Source organism: Hylobates moloch, unplaced genomic scaffold (assembly GCF_009828535.3).
Source record: "Hylobates moloch isolate HMO894 unplaced genomic scaffold, HMol_V3 SCAFFOLD_15, whole genome shotgun sequence".
Classification (NCBI taxonomy): domain Eukaryota; kingdom Metazoa; phylum Chordata; class Mammalia; order Primates; family Hylobatidae; genus Hylobates; species Hylobates moloch.
The window spans coordinates 88,360,595-88,376,788 of record NW_026652290.1 but is presented as its reverse complement, the minus strand read 5'-3'; the positions used below and the strand labels follow the sequence as shown (position 1 = coordinate 88,376,788).

At 43.6% G+C, this 16,194-nt stretch overlaps 1 protein-coding gene across 1 annotated transcript in view; it reads left to right on the top strand.

Moving 5' to 3' along the window:
* VIT (vitrin) overlaps positions 1-16,194 on the top strand; it is a 123,095-nt gene that overhangs the window by 92,088 nt on the left and 14,813 nt on the right. Inside the window, exon 10 of the mRNA XM_032176675.2 lies at positions 3,073-3,220. Within this exon, the coding sequence (XP_032032566.1) occupies positions 3,073-3,220 (148 nt within the window). The remainder of the gene's footprint in view (positions 1-3,072; positions 3,221-16,194) is intronic.

The window sequence follows — 16,194 nt, the reverse complement described above, 5'->3', positions numbered from 1 at the left end:
GATACAGAAGACTTAAGCCTGGAGAACAACACTAAGTGGAGGAGAAACCGGCTGAGGATATCAGAAAGGAAGAACCAGAGAAAAACAAGGAAAATGAGAAAGACATAGTAGTAGCCTGCAAGGTATGGAAAGAAAGCACCTGCAAATTCCTCTAGAAAGTCACTACTAGTCAGCCACCAATGGACAGTGAGGCTCAACCTTGCTGCATATGAGAATCACCTAAAGACATTATTAAAGATGCCCACCTTCCTGCCTCATACCTACTGTATCAGGTTCTCCCTAGACCTTGCTACCCAAAGTGTGGTCTGGAGACCAGCAGAATCAGCATCAGCATCACCAGGGAGCTTGTTAGAAACACAGACCTGCTGGTTCTATAGTGATTGATTCCTTTGCACACTTACCCTTGAGAAGCACTGTCCAGAGTGAATCCCAGGAGTCTTCATTTGTTGAAGCTGCATTAGCAACCCTGATATATACATGACGGTGATATGTGTCCAGAGTTAAGAAACACTGGCCTTATGTATTGGACAACACAAAGCATTAATCTATAAAATGGTACCATGTTGAAGGAAACTAAAGCAATTAAATACATTGGTAGAGTGATTCCCATAGATACCATATCTTACTTTCTCTTCCTTGACTTTCAACCTCTGACCTCTTCTGTAGCCATAATAAATTGCTCACACTGAACATTCCATAACCCAATTCTACCTGTTAGCATTGATGTTGGCATCTTCAGATCAGAATGTTTTCACCTCCATATAAGATAGCCATGGGTCTCAGTCAAAACATGCCCTGAGCTGGAACCATTGTCATTTAAAAGAGGAGCAAAGGTAACCGTGGTATCAGCCATCAGGCTAGTGAGTAAAGAGAATTAAGCAAATAGAGAAACAGCTCACTTTCTTAAGACCTAACTATAAGATGAATACGTTAATCCCGAAAACAATTCAAGATGTAAGAAATAAGGAGAAAAAAGCTGCCTGTGAGGAATCAAAATAGATGCTACAATATCCATGTACTTTATTCATGTAAAAAGAAAATGCCCTTTGGCCCTTACTCTAATTAACACTTGTTCCCAAAAATCCTTTATTCCAAAAGGCATATTGAACTAATCTGCTGACATCTGGAAGGGAAACTCCACCTCAGGATTACTTCTCCAACTTTACTGTGCACAGGAATCACCTGGGGATCTTGTTAAAATGCACATCTGACTCTATAGGTTTGGGTGGAGCCTGAGAGTCTAGCAAACTGTAGGTGCTAGTAGGCGGCAAGCCCTAAAGAACTCCACTGCCACCTGCTGGCAACAATTCACACTGCAAGCCCCGCCAGAAAACAAATGAATTGGCCTTGCTTGGGAACCAACAACATGATTAGCTGCATATGGGAATCACATGCTGCTTCTCCTTTCCTTTACCCCAGGTTTTAGTGGCATTTTTAAACTCTGCTTCTGGACTTTATTTGCCTCTTTCATTCTTCATCTCAAGATCATGCTTGGGTATAGGCAGTTTGGGGACAGCAAAGGACAAAGGAAGCCAGTTGAAAAGGATGAATTGGTAGGCACTGAACGCCCAGGCAGACAGGAGGCAAAAGCTTTTCTTCTGAGATTTGCTACTGAGCCAAGGTACAAACAGGTGCCCTGATTCTAGATGGAGCAAAGTCAGCCGGTCCCAGACGGGTCCCTGTCGTCTCCTACTTCTCTGGTTTTGATTGCCATGCAACACTGCAAGATAATAAAACACATTCTCAGGTATAACTTTTCTCCTAATCACCGTTCTGCAGTAGCACTCAGCAATAAATATTTCTCATCAATTCTTCGGCTCAAAACTTTGTCAACTCATGTTCATTTATTGCTTTCATCTTTAAAACGATTTTTTAAAACCAGCAACAACCCTCTCCACCTACAGAGCTTCTCCTCCTGAAGAATGAGAAGACTCCAGCTCTATGGCAACAATGCACCGTACAGAACATGGGTGGTTGTGTGCAGCTTAGAGAGGTGCAGGCCTGTCTGGCCACTGCTCCCCACCCACAACAGGCAGTGCCCCAGTGTCCTCTTGGATACACCAACCTAGAAATTTCCAACTTTACTCTCTCTTTTTTGTTGTTGTTGTTTTTTTTTCCTATATGGAGCTCTGTTTTGAAACATTTTTGTCTTCTAAATTGTGACTGTTAAATAATTTATTTTTCACTTTTTACTAATCAAAGGGATCTGTAGCTCCCAATAAGAACCTCCGATCAGCATTGAATAGTCAGTTTTATCATACTAAGATGATATCATTCCTGTCTACAGCAAAGGAAACACTAATTTCCATTAGCCTATGTGACTTTTCACTAGTTCCTTTTGATGTTTGAAAGGGTGAGAAGAGCTTGCAGCCCATCCATCCCTTTACCTCTCTTATAACCTTCATATATCCACAGAGATCCAGAGATCCTAAGCCAGAATAGGATAGTTTTCTAGTCTTCATCACAACTAAAAGAAAGAAAGGAAAAAAATCTATGATAGCCATGAACAAGGGCTGACATCCTATACATATATGTGGGTAATTTCTTTGGTTCCCTCGCCCAGGGAAATGAAGGAGAAGATTGGTATCAATTTCTTATTCTATAATTCCTGCCCTCCCTCACTGCTGGCCTTGCAGATCTCTCACACCTTATAAAAATCCAACACTTGTTTCTAAAAAGTTAGGATGAGAGCAAAAAGCCACATGCTCTTGAGACTCAGTCTTGATGAATTCTCACAACGGGGAGTCTGCACTTACAAGATCTTAGCCTAGGAAACCATTGACAGCCTTCCCAAGCTTGGCTAGGACGTCGCTGCTTCTGAAATCCATAATTGTGGCAGATACATAGAGTTTTAAACAGTTATGGAAATAAGGACTAGCCCAAGTGTCCAAGACCCTGGTGCTCATGGAAACCCCTGTGGGATGTAAATAAATATACCCTGCATCTTACTACCTTTTTTTCCCTTTCTTTTCATTTCTCAGGGGGCTCTGATGGAGGAAGAGGAACAAGAGGATGCCCAGGTAAACGCAGTGAGAGATCATGAGAATAATACAGTCTTTTTCCATTCCGCAGACTGCAAAATTGACTTGTCATTTTTAATTGATGGGAGCACCAGCATTGGCAAACGGCGATTCCGAATCCAGAAGCAGCTCCTGGCTGAAGTTGCCCAAGCTCTTGACATTGGCCCTGCGGGTCCACTGATGGGTGTTGTCCAGTATGGGTAAGTGTAGTTAATGTTCTGAATCCAGAAAGGAAGTCATGCCATGTGCTTAATTTTATGCCACAAATATTACCAACGTGTCCTTGAGCACAGATTTGTTCTCTTCCCTAATGCAAATGTAAATGAAAAAAAACTGAAGCAATCCAGATGCCTTTAAGAAATCTGAGACTTCCTGAAGGAAAGGACAGATTAAAAAACACTTGTAAGTAGATGGCATTTGCACTCAAGAATATTTATTTATCTGGAAAATAGGAGAGATGGGTGTGAGTGTTAACTTAGCCAATTACCAGCTGTGTGGCCTTGGGCTAGGCCTTCACCTCTCTGTCAGTTTCCTCATCTGTAGATCAAGAAGGTTGCATCTGCTTTCAACCCTGACTATTAGAGCATTTGTTTGAGGGACTCCACCCTGTGCTACAACCTATCCACCTATAGGGTAGACGCCTAGAGAACGTGGCGCTTTAGGTTGTATCTTCTCTTTTCTCCAAATAACCTTAGGCCCCTGCACTGGCACTGGAAAAACTCACCAGGCAATGGGGAAGAATGGGTGGGAAGAGAGATGGCCCCCATCAGTCAGCTGAGCACCTAGATGACTTTCCCCAAACTGCTCTATTATTTTACTTAGGGTAGAAATGGAGGGCTCATGTTGACATCCAGTCTCAATCTTTTATTTGGCGATAATAAATCACTCTTATTTCAGATATGAATAGGTTTCTCACTGAAACAGGTATACAGATATTGATGATAAACAATCAAAAGAACAAGCGTGCATAATATTAAATTTATACACACATCTTAAATAGGTAGCCTTTTGACCAAGAATCAGTGAGAGCAGGATGGGTATCACGCCTTCTACAAAGGACCAGTGGGTGTGGAAGGGGTGATGGAAGTGGAAACCATCATAACCTTTGGTGCCTGTTGCTCAGAAGCTGCGGTCACAGCTTACTCACCCTCCTGAAAAGAAAAACTATCCATACCTGACAACACCCGCGGGGTCTCCAGCGCCTTCAGAGGTTTCATTTTAACCAAAGTTGTTCTATCAAAGAGATGAATATTTATTTTTAAGTTGTCAAGAGAAATAAATAAAATGCTTTATTTTCATAAGAACCTACAACATTTGTGTTTTTAGAATTTAATTCTGATAACACATTTGATACTACCTTCTATTCCTGACAGGAAAAATTAATAGATGAGTTAACTGGCACTTGTATGTAGTCACACTCAATTAGATAAAAATAACCCATTGCTGCAAATGTCACCTCTCAAGCTCAGGTGATCTATCTTGAAGTTTTTCAGTTGAAATAAGAAAAGTGCAGTTTTAAGGGGTATTTTTTGCTTTCAAAATGCCAACCCATTTTCATTCCTGTGTTACTTTTTACAGATAGCCAATGGATGACAGGTTTTACTAGAGAGGAAACGTAAGCGTTTTAATGCCAAATGTCCTTAGTCAATTTTACTGGGGGGCTCAATGCTTGGTGTGTTATCTTGCATTAAAAATAGCTGCTTTAAAAGCTTGTATATATCCAGGTTTATAGTATAATACGAAAATAAGGTGATAAATATGTCAGGGAAAAGAAAAATGGCATGAGAATAGTGTTGCTGATGAGAGCATGGATTAGAGAACAAACGTTGCAGGGAAGGAAGAAAAATAAAGATGCTTTCCCCCAAAACATTTTCCCCAGATATTCCTAATGTGATCGCCATTCACAAGCGAGAGTTTACCCCCATGCTTTTCAATTTTGCTATCTAAAAAAATCCCTTGTGTCTGACTTTTTCCCGGGGTTCTTATTAATTTGGAGCACTTAGGGAAATGTGTGTGTTTTCCACTGTTTTATGCTCACATAAGCTAATCTATCATCTTCGCCCTCCCCTGGCAACAGGGTGGAGTGGAAAGCGCAATGAACCACTGACAGGTGATCTGAATTTGGGCCTTAGCTCTTCTGTGTGACCTTAAGCCAGTCACTTAACCTCTCCTTGTAAGTGCTGCCATCTGCATAGCACGAGGGTCAGACCAGGTGATTTATCAGGGCTCTGCCAGCCCTGGCATCCTGTAATTCAGTGACCAGCTCTGTATTCAGAAGACATCCAGTAAATGAATGTGGGACTAACAGACCAGATAACTGCCTTTCCCTTCCTTTCAGTCTCAGGGTCCCGAGGAGGTGGGGTCATCAATGATGAATTGATGTGTTGCACAGAGGTGATACATCCATCTATGGAACGTGGGAAACAAAACAAATGAGAGGGCGGCCTGAGAAGGGAGTGAGAGGCTGAGGGGGAGACACATTTATTCAGCAGAAACTGCTGTTTGTTTCACTTGCCCAGCTTCCTCTCCTGGGTGGTCCCCTTCAACCCCCGCTGTATGCATGAGTGCATACAGAGGAAGGGAGTGGGGCATCCTGGTGAATGGGGTTCTCACCAGATTCTAACGCCCTCTTTGCTCCCCTTTAAAATCATCCCTGTGCTCTTGGAATCACAGCCTGAGGCCTTGAGAGCACCTGATTCTACCTCTTTGTGTTGTAGTGAGGAAAGAGGCCCTACAAGAAATGACCGCCTCATCAAGAACTAGCACTGGAAAGAGGGACTCAAGCTGAGAAGGACCTGGCCAAGGGAGGAGGACTCGAGAGCTCAGAACTGCTCCTTCCCTTCCTTCTCCCCTCCGTTACCACTGCCCCTGGTCCACACAGCTTCCTGGAAGATTCTTTCCTTGGGTTTTCCTTAGGAGAGCTGAGTCAGAGTTTAGACTTTTAAATTTAGAACTTGAAAGACAAATTTAGAAGTTAAAAGACTCATACTAAATATTAACCGGGAAAAAGGTAAAGAAAAATATAAGACCTATAAAAAGGGTCTCATTTACAAAATGCAACACATCTTGACTCCACAATCTCCTACTCAAAGACATTTTGGGTACAAGGAACAGAAAACCACTCCAGGTAGCCAAGGTGAAGGGAGATTCATGGAAAGGAAAGTGTTCACAGGACTGATGAGTCATTGGCCATCCCCTTCCCCTCTTCTGCCTGCATCTCTACGCTTCTCTGCCTGTCCATTCTGATCTTCTCTCACCTGACCAGCATCCTCTGCCAGGCTCTTGGTTTCTGCTCCTCCATAACTTCACTTTGCACTGGCTGAGTTCCTACCTCTGGTCTGGGCCCAACAGAAGTCTCAACCACCGTGGAACTGGGCAAGCACCCTCTCCCATGTTCTCCACCTGCAGGGCCCATAACCCACAATCACATTAACCTGTCAGCAACCACTGCATTCCTACCACACTCATCACACGCCTCCAGGAATAGAGGCAGCTTTTGATACAGAGTCAGAGAGGTTGACTGATTTTCCCAAGAACACACAGCTAAATGCATGACCGGGGCAGAGGACAAATATTAGTCTTGGGTTAATCCGTAAAATGTCAAACAAAATTGTCTTGAAAGCAGAGATTTCGCTCATCTGCGAGGAAAGAGTCTGAAATTGCTACTTTTCACCTCCTAAAGACTGAGACATTGTGTGTGGACAAAAGGCCAAGGATCACGCCCCTGTCTTGCACATGAATTCTAAGTTCAAATTATACAACCGAAAGGCTTATAATTGCACCTAATACCAACAGGAACACGGAAAGAGTCAATGAAAGAACAGCCAGGGCAAGCCATTAGGTGAACTCTAGTAACGTGGCCAAACACCTTGCATTTGAGCTGCATCCCAGACCCACAGGTGCTAAATGTCCTCCAGACCTTCACTACACTTTCATTTCAGGCCCCCGTCTCTGTATAAATGGAACATAATTGCACACGTTCTTTGTAATCAACCCTAGGATATCAAAATTGGAAACAGTTGTGGGATGAAGGGAACTGTTGGTTTTTTCTTCATTTGAAAATCAAATAGACTTTCCCTTGCTCATGAGTCTATAATAGCTGTCCTGTGGTTTAGTGAGTGGCTCTGAATCGGCCGCATCTCCTTAGTCTTCTCACTTCTCAGCCCACCCAACCTCAGCCCCTGGACTGAAGACTCGTGGTCATGCATTCAGCTGGGCAGAGCAGCGTCCATAGGTCAGCTGAGCCACCAAGTGCAGGACAGTCAGAGTTGAGGGGAAGAAGCAAAATGCCGTGTCCGGTATGTTAGGCAAAATAATGACCCCGAAGTTGTCAATGTCCAAATCCCTGGAACCCATGAATATTTTACCTCACACAGCAGAAGGGACTTTGCAGATGTGATTAAAGTTAACAACTCTGAGATGGGGGGGGGTTCTCCTGGACTATAGGGATGTTGCAGTGTAGCCACACGAGTCCTTCGAAGTGGAGAACCTTTCCCAGCTATTGTGAGTCAAAGGGAGGTGTGACGATGGAAGCATAGTCAGAGGGATGTGACATTGCTGGCTTCGAAGATGGAGGGGAGGGCCATGAGCAAGAAGTGCAGGCATCCTCTAGAGGCTGGGAAACACCAGGAAACGGATTCTCCCTGGAGCCTCTAGAGAGGGCACAGCTCTGCCCACACCTTGGTTTCAGCCGTGGAGACCCACGTCAGACTTGGGACCTCTGGAACTCTCAACTAAGTGTGTGTTGTTTAAGCCACCAAGTTTATGATCATTTGTTACAACAGCAATAGGAAGCTAATACAACTGGCATCGAGGAGCACTCTGTCTCATTCCCTGAGTCTGCAGCCAAAAAAACGGGAGTGGGAGGGGCTGGGGCATGAAATGCAGCTGGGATGGGGGCTGGCAGAGGTGAATCACAGCACCCACCCTCAGACTTCAGAGCAGGAAGGGGCTGTCTGGGCCTTGACTTCACGTTGGCATTATCTGGGGAGCTTTTTTAAATGCTGATGCCTGGGTCCCGCCTCAGACCTATTAAACCAGAATCTGGCAAGGAGATGAGGCTCAGAGGTTGGTATTTTAATCTGTAATTCTCAAGATCTCAGAACAGCTCCCCGTCACCTGCCTGGCCCGATTTTCCAGGGCCTAGTGCCCCTCACAAAGACCCCACCATGCCACTTCTCTCCTCTCTGAGAGACAGGCAGGTGAGGCCCACAAGCCACACTCCTCAGGAACACAGAGTCTCAAGGCCAAGTGAACTGTGAATACAATTTGCCCAAGAATCATAAGATTCTGAGGTTTTTCTTCTTCCTCCTATGCTTTTTCTTCCCTATCATGCGGGGCTCCTAGAGGTACATACAAACAACAGCGCTTGACTTCCACCCCTCCCCTTTCAGCTCTCCTCACACATCCACTGGGTTTATCTGGGGTCCCTGAGATCAGTCTCCCCCCAGAGAAGCAGATGACCACCCTGATGCCCAATAGAACCACCTGGGAGCTCCTAAAACTCCAGATGCCCAGACCAAACTTCACATAAGTTAAATCCGATTTTCTGAGTGTGGAGCCCAGGTATCATTATTTTTTAGAGTTCCCCAGCTGATTCTGTGGTGCAACCAGAGTGAAGACTGGAATATTCTCATGGGCCTGTGCTGTCCTCCAGTGAAGCCCAGTCCCCCAGTGCCCCCGACCCCCACAGTGGCCAGTCCAGAGGGCTGGGGGAGAGCTCCACCCTCCTCCCTTTCTCTGCCTTTCATTTGCCTTCTATAGACTTCTTATTTTCCTCCCTTCCTCTTATCACTGGAAGCCCCATTGCTGATTTATTATTATTATTATTATTATTACTAAAGCATCCTCTAAGACATTGCTACTCAAAGTGTGAGCCACAGTATCATCTGGGAGGCTGTTAGAAATGCAGAACCTCAGACCTCACTCGGGTTCTACAGAGTCAGACTCTACATTTTAACAAGATCCCCAGGTGATCAGATGCACATCTGAGCTTGGGAAGCTCTGTTGCCAAGATGCCACACTTCCCCAGCACTCACTGAGCCCTGTGATGTGGTTGCAGATTAGCAGCCGGTGAGCCAGTTTGTTCAGGAGTGGCTCTCAGATCAGCATATTGCACGTGATTCACATTTACTCCAGCAGGAAGAGGTCCGTGCAGCTCAATTTTCTACCCTTTTTGGTAGATGAGAGGAATTCTCATAGTAATTGCAGAAAAAAAAAACCCACTCACTTAAAAACGAAATTTGATTATGAGACCCTGCTCCTCCTTCTCTGATGCTGGGAAATGTGGAAAAGACCAGTTCCCATTCATCGAGGGCTAGTTGTGCAAAGTCCCTCAACAGATTGGCCCAGGCCACTGCACCCTGGGCTGGTCATAGCTGCTCTAGCAGAGCTCATAGCTGTCTGAAGGGATGGGGGCAGAATGATTTTCCATCTGAGCCAGGTAATACCCTCAAGGGACAAGTCTGCAGCCACTGGCGTGTGACCTGAAACATCCTCCTGATCTTATAGGCATGGTCCATCTCATTGACTAAGTCCATAAAGCATCACATATTAGCTAGTAAAACAATTAAAAGGCTAAATAGCTATGTTATTTGATTGTAACCTTAAGTTGATGGCTTGTTTGAGAAAATAGTTTAGAAAAGTTCTTGTTGGAGGGAATTATGATTAGTTAATATTTCTCTACTGGCACAAAAATCCATTTGAGAGGCTCATTCTGTGTGACTCAGAGTGTCATGGGGTAAAACAGTAGACCCAGGGGCTTAAACAGAATAGGTACTTTAGGACTGAAAGGGCCTCAGAAGCCTTCTAGAATCCGGAGCTTTACAAACTTTCCTGAGAATAAGAATCACCTGGATCTCCCAGCCCCACGGATTTTCTTTCAAGGAGAGGACTGGTAACCTATATAGTTTAATAAGTGCCTTAGGTGAGTTTTATCATCAGGTAGGTCTGGAAACACTGATGATCCGTCCAATTTCCCTGTCCCTAGCCCTCAAGCCTTCCTAGGAATCAAACACCTGTGCCCATTTCTGACAGGTGTTTGCTTCTTAAACCCTTGCAGCGTAGCCATTTACTATTACGCAAATTCCTCCTTTTTAGGCACGGCCAACTTCTGGCTCCCTGTCATTCCTCTTCATTAAACCTAGGTCTTCCTCCAAACACAGAACAATCAAATTTTCCTTTTGAGCTATCAACCTCTATGTTTTCTTCTCTTATTTTCAAAGGAAATCTTTGATATTCCCTAGAAAAAAAATTTTGTGTTTGCATTTAATAAGAACCTGTAATAAAATTACAAATTAAAAGATTACTTGCGTAAAAATTTAGTGGCATACCTCTTTGAACTTTTAAAATAGTCTCCAAGTCTGAAGAGTCACCAGGCTAGAGTTAATCAGGCCATCAGCCTATGTATCTCGGAAAAGGACACATATACTCTGGTCCTGGGACCTGCCACGGACTGCAGATTAATGATTTATTATTCACTATTATGATTAGAGTAGAATTTAACAAATATTTATTAAGTGTTTGCCATGTACTGCGCCCTTGGTCATTTGTGAAGGATCTGATGAAAAATTCATCTAAGTGGTTTGATTACATTTGCCTTTAATTCCCTTGGTGGATGAGCTCCATGCCTTTGCCCCTAATTATAATTTTAGCAATCAGGAAGGGTTTCAGAGGTCCTCTGATCCAACCTTTCAATCTATTTAAATAAATAAATGTGGTAGAGGTTCTGTTCTTTAGGACCTCACAATCCATCCAGGGAGGCAATATTTTTAAAAGAAATACCGTTAAAAAAATTAGAAGCAGCCATTCATTCATTATATGAGTAGCTCATCTGTATGCCTCTGAAGATGGATTCATCATCTGGGATGTAACAGAAGCAAGGGGTGGTCAGTGTGGAGCTCAGAAGTAGAGTGTTCACCTCCACTGGGGATGAACCGAGAGAGGAGAGGACGTTTGAGCTTCCTTTCTTCCATTTGTTTATTTCACAATTACCTATTTAGTACCTCCTGGATGCTAAGCACTAGGGATTGGAAGCTAGGAGAAAGTGCCTGTTCTCAAGTAGGTTACTAGTCGATCCTCATGATCTCTGGATTCTGTATTTGCAAATTCGCCTACTCCTTGAAGTTTAAACTTGTTTGTAACCTCAAATTTGTAATTCCAGAAACTTTTGCAGTCATTTTTTGGACATGTATAGAGGTGGAGAAAAAAAATGGAGTCACCTGATGCACATGTTCCCAGCTAAGGTCAAACAAGACAACACTCTGCCTTTATTTTATTTTATTTTATTTTAATTTTATTTTATTTTATTTTATTTTATTTTATTTTATTTTATTTTATTATTTTAGACAGAGTTTCGTTCTTGTTGCCCAGGCTGGACCTTGTTGCCCTGGCGTGACCTCAGCTCACTGCAACCTCTGCCTCCCGGGTTCAAGCGATTCTCCTGTCTCAGCCTCCCGAGTAGCTGGGATTATAGGCGCGTGCCACCATGCCCGGCTAATTTTTTTGTATTTTTAGTAGAGACTGGGTTTCATCATATTGATCAAGCTGGTCTCGAACTCCTGACCTCAGGTGATCTGCCTGCCTTGGCCTCCCAAAGTGCTGGGATTACAGGCGCCCGGTCCACTCTGCCTTCTTGTTTCAACTCTCTTCAAGTGTCCTTTTTGCAGTCTTTTTTTAGTGCCACATTTTTTACATTTTTGTGCTTGTCTTTGGTGATTTTGCTATTTAAAATGGACTCCAAATGTAGTGCTGAAATGCTATCTAGCTTTCTTAAGTGCAAGAAGCTGGGTTGTGGCTTGCAGAGAAAACAACTGTGTTCAATTAGCTTTATTCAGACATGAGTGACAATGCTATTGGCTGTGAGCTCAATGTTAATGAATCAATAATTTGGTACATCAGAAAAAGAAGAGGAAATTTGCTAGTCTGTATATGAGCCCACTCCAGAAAGTACCGAAATAACATCTAAAGGGTGTGATGAAGCTATGGAAAAGAGGCTAAACTTATGAATTCATGAGATGATGACTGATTAAAAAAAAAAAAACATAGTGGACAGCATAGTTGTAAGGCTAAAAGCCAAAGAAATTTATGGTCATGTTATCCAAATTCAGGAAAATGGTAAACCCTTCTCAGCTAATATCTTATTATAAGGATATACTGCATATAATTATTTGTAAGAAGCATATATTAAATTCAATGTCTTCAAAGAAAAACACATGTAAAACAAGGTTATATATTGTTCTGTTGATGAAAATGTTGTGACTAGAGGCTCACAGGAACCAAACCTCGTATTTCCATTGGAAGGAATGGCTCAGTACTTGCTAATTCAGTGCTCATGGCAACTGCAACTTTATAGAACATAACTGCCAAGACTAACAAGACTCAGCTGTGTATGTGGTATGGGAAAGAGACAGGGAATCGACAATTGCTCTATAAAGTGATCAACATCAAGACAGCACCTTAATGATCAATATTAAGAATATCATGAAAATGACTAAGTGAAGAGGTTCAACATTAAATACTTTTTTCTGTAAAAACTTTTTTTTTTTTAGTTTTTTTGTTGTTGTTTGTTTGTTTGTGTTTGTTTGCCCAGGCTGGTCTGCAACTCCTGGGCTCAAGGGATCCTCCTGTCTTGGCCTCTCAAAGTGCTAGGATTACAGGTGCGAGCCACCATGCCTGGCCTATAAAAACTTTTGAAAGGAACCTTTATATTTTTGCTTTTTAAATTATTTGTCGATGAGCAACGTTTAATTTATGATTGGCTACTATTTCTCGACAGTCACTAGACACCCTCAGGAAATTGTGCAAAGTGAGAAAATCTAGCCCACAAATCATTTTCAAATGTAATTCAGTTTTTATAAATTAAAAATTTTACTATTAATGTTTTACATTATAACTAATGTAAAAAATGTACAAATAACATGTTTCATGGACAATTACATATTTATTGTCAGTGTCAATTTTGCAATTTTTCATTTTGTAGCCAGTATGTTTTTTTATTTCAACTAATTTTTTTTTGGCTCTGAAAATGTTGATAACCCTTGGTCACTAGGGGAAGAGCCAGACTTTAAGGACTCTGTAGCTTATACAGTTTGGGGGCCCTCTTAAGATGAAGATCACAAAATGACAAATACTGTACACAATTAGACCTCTTGGAAGAGGCATTATAACTGCTTAGTTAATCTGCTTCTGTGAAACACTTAGAACCAACTGGATAAAACATCCACTGCAGAAGCTGCCCTGGTTAGGACCAGGTAGGAAATTCTGGCAATATTCAAGAAAGAGATGAAAGCCCAAACCTGGAGACGGAAAGGATGGGAGAAATATGAGAGATATTTAGAGGTAGGTCTGACAGGACGTGGTATTTGATGAGGAGAGTGTCAGGAACACACACTGCTGGATGACTGAGTGAGTCAGAGAGGAAGGCAGATGGGGAGATGGGTGGTTGGGTGGATCAGACTTGGAAGATAAACGACTTCAGGTTTGGAAATACCTAACCTGAGGTGCCTTCCAGAGGAAGCTGTATGGAAGCCATTTTATGTATATGTGAGGTTCAAGAAAGGGGATCAACCAGTGCACAGGCAGCTTTTGGCACATGAATGGTCTCTGAGTCCTGGGAGTTGATGAAATCTCCCAGGGATGTGCATAAGCCAAAAAGAGATGCATGACGGGGCTAGCTCCCTAGGGAACACCAAAGTTTAGAGGTTTAGAGATGCACAGAAATAGAACAAAGAAATCTTAATGCTGTTAATTGAGTCCCTGTAGGCGCCACATATTATGCAAGGTGTTGGTTAGAGAAAGCTGAGTCAGGCAGAGAGATTGTCAGCTGGGGCTGGGGGTAAAGGAGATGGGTCGCTGAGCTTGGAGGGTGGGCACGATTGGGGCTTTCCAGATGAGGGAAGAAGTGAGCAAATGCACAAAGCTAGAAAAGTGGGAAAGGGTGAACAGTTCATTTTGGCTAGAACACGGAATATCCTAAAAAAGAGAGGGAAAGAGAGAATAAGAAAGAGAACAGCCTTAACATGATAGTTGGAAATTAAATTATGGATGCTTTGAAAGCCAAAATATCAAGTTTAGCAATGGGAACTTCTGATGATTTCCAAGCAGGGGAATTTTGCAGGCAGAACTGAGGACTGAAGGGTCCTCTAGAAGATGGCCACACAACTAACACTGCAGAGACCAACACAGGGTTTCTCAGGGGCAGCCAGAAGCATGGGGGCCGGGACTCCCGGTGTTGTAGTAGACATACAGGGTAGGGAATAAAAGCAAATGTATACAGAGGAATGGCCAGGACCTGAGGGATGGGGGCTGATGGGCTGTATAAGTAAAAGTGTACATAGCATTTACTGAAATTGCTTTGTAAAAATATAAACCTAGCCAGGTGCAGTGGCTCATGCCTATAATCCCAGTACTTTGGGAGGCCAAGGCAGTTGGATCATGAGGTCAGGAGTTTGAGACCAGCCTGGCCAACATAGTGAAATCCCGTCTCTATTAAAAATACAAAAAAAATTAGCCAGGCATGGTGGAAGGTGCCTGTAATCCCAGCTACTCCAGAGGCTGAGGCAGGAGAATTGCTTAAACCCAGGAGGCAGAGGTTGCAGTGAACCAAGATCGAGCCACTGCACTCCAGCCTGGGCAACAGAGCAAGACTCCATCTCGAAAAAAATAAATAAATAGAATTTTTAAAAAATGAACCCATAAGCCCTAGAACCCAAGGGGAAGAATACAGAGTGAAAGCCACAGTGCTCCTCCTCTGTGTGACTCCTCCTCCCTGAATTTGCGACTTTAGCCTCAGATCAAGCCACTTCACACTGTAGGTTGATAGGAAGGTCACGCCCAGCTCAACACCCACATCTCCCCATTCTGCTGATTGCTGCGTTGTTGTTTGTTTCTGTTTAGTCCCAACCATAGAACTTGGTTTTCTTCTGGTGAAATTTCATCTATTTGGGTTTTTCCCCAGTGCCCCACTTTGGTTAAACTTGTTTTAAATTTCCTGTCTTCCCAGAAGGTGTCCACTCTTTCTGTTTTTCATCCCTTGCCTCGTAGATAAGCCACCCTCTGGGGATAACATAGATCATTTTGAGATAGAGAGCAGTTTGGAGAACAGGGATGGAGGAAAGGAAGTGGGGAGGCAGAGACTTTCTCCTCTCTCCCAGGTCCTGGTGACTGGTTTCCTCGTGACTGCACCACTTGTCCCGGTCCCCAAGGACTCACTAAGAATCCACGCGTGGTCAGCATCCTTGAGTTTCCCACCTGAAACTGCCCACAACCGCTTTTTCCTGGATCCACTTCGGTGTTTGTAGAAAGGCTACTTTAAAAAGTTTTCTTGGCCAGGCATGGTGGCTCACATCTGTAATCTTGGCACTTTGGGAGGCCAAAACAGGACAATGAGCTGCTTGAGTCCACGCATTTAAGACCAGCCAGGGGCAACATAGCAAGACCTTGTCTTTACAAAAAATGAAAAAATTTGCTCTGTGTGGTGGCGTGCACCTGTGGTCTCACCTACTTGGGAGGCTGAGGTGGGAGGATTGCTTGAGCCCAGGAAGTTGAGGCTGCAGTGAGCCAAGATGAGGCCACTGCACTCCAGGCTGAGCAACAGAACAAAACCCTGTCTCTGAAAAAAGAAAAAAAAAAAAAAGTCTTCTCTTTCTTGAAAACTTAGTAGCCTCTATGGCCAGGCACAGTGGCTCATGCCTGTAATTCCAGCACTTTGGGAGGCCGAGGCAGGCAGATCACCTGAGGTCAGGAGTTGGAGACCAGCCTGGCCAACATGGCAAAACCCTGTCTCTACTAAAAATACAAAAATTAGCTGGGTGTGGTGACACGCACCAGTAGTCCCAGCTACTTGGGAGACTGAGGCAGGAGAATCACTTGAACCCGGGAGGTGGAGGTTGCAGTGAGCCAAGATTGTGCCAGTGCACTACAGCCTGGGAGACACAGTGAGACTCCGTCTCAAAAAAAAAAAAAAAAAAAAATGGCTGGGCACGGTGGCTCATGCCTATAATTCCAGCACTTTGGGAGGCCGAGGCGGGTGGATCACGAGGTCAGGAGTTCAAGACCAGCCTGGCCAAGATGGTGAAACCCTGTCTCTACTAAAACTACAAAAATTAGCCAGGCACGGTGGCGGGTGCCTGTAGTCCCAGCTACTCTGGAGGCTGAGGCAGGAGAATTGCTTGAA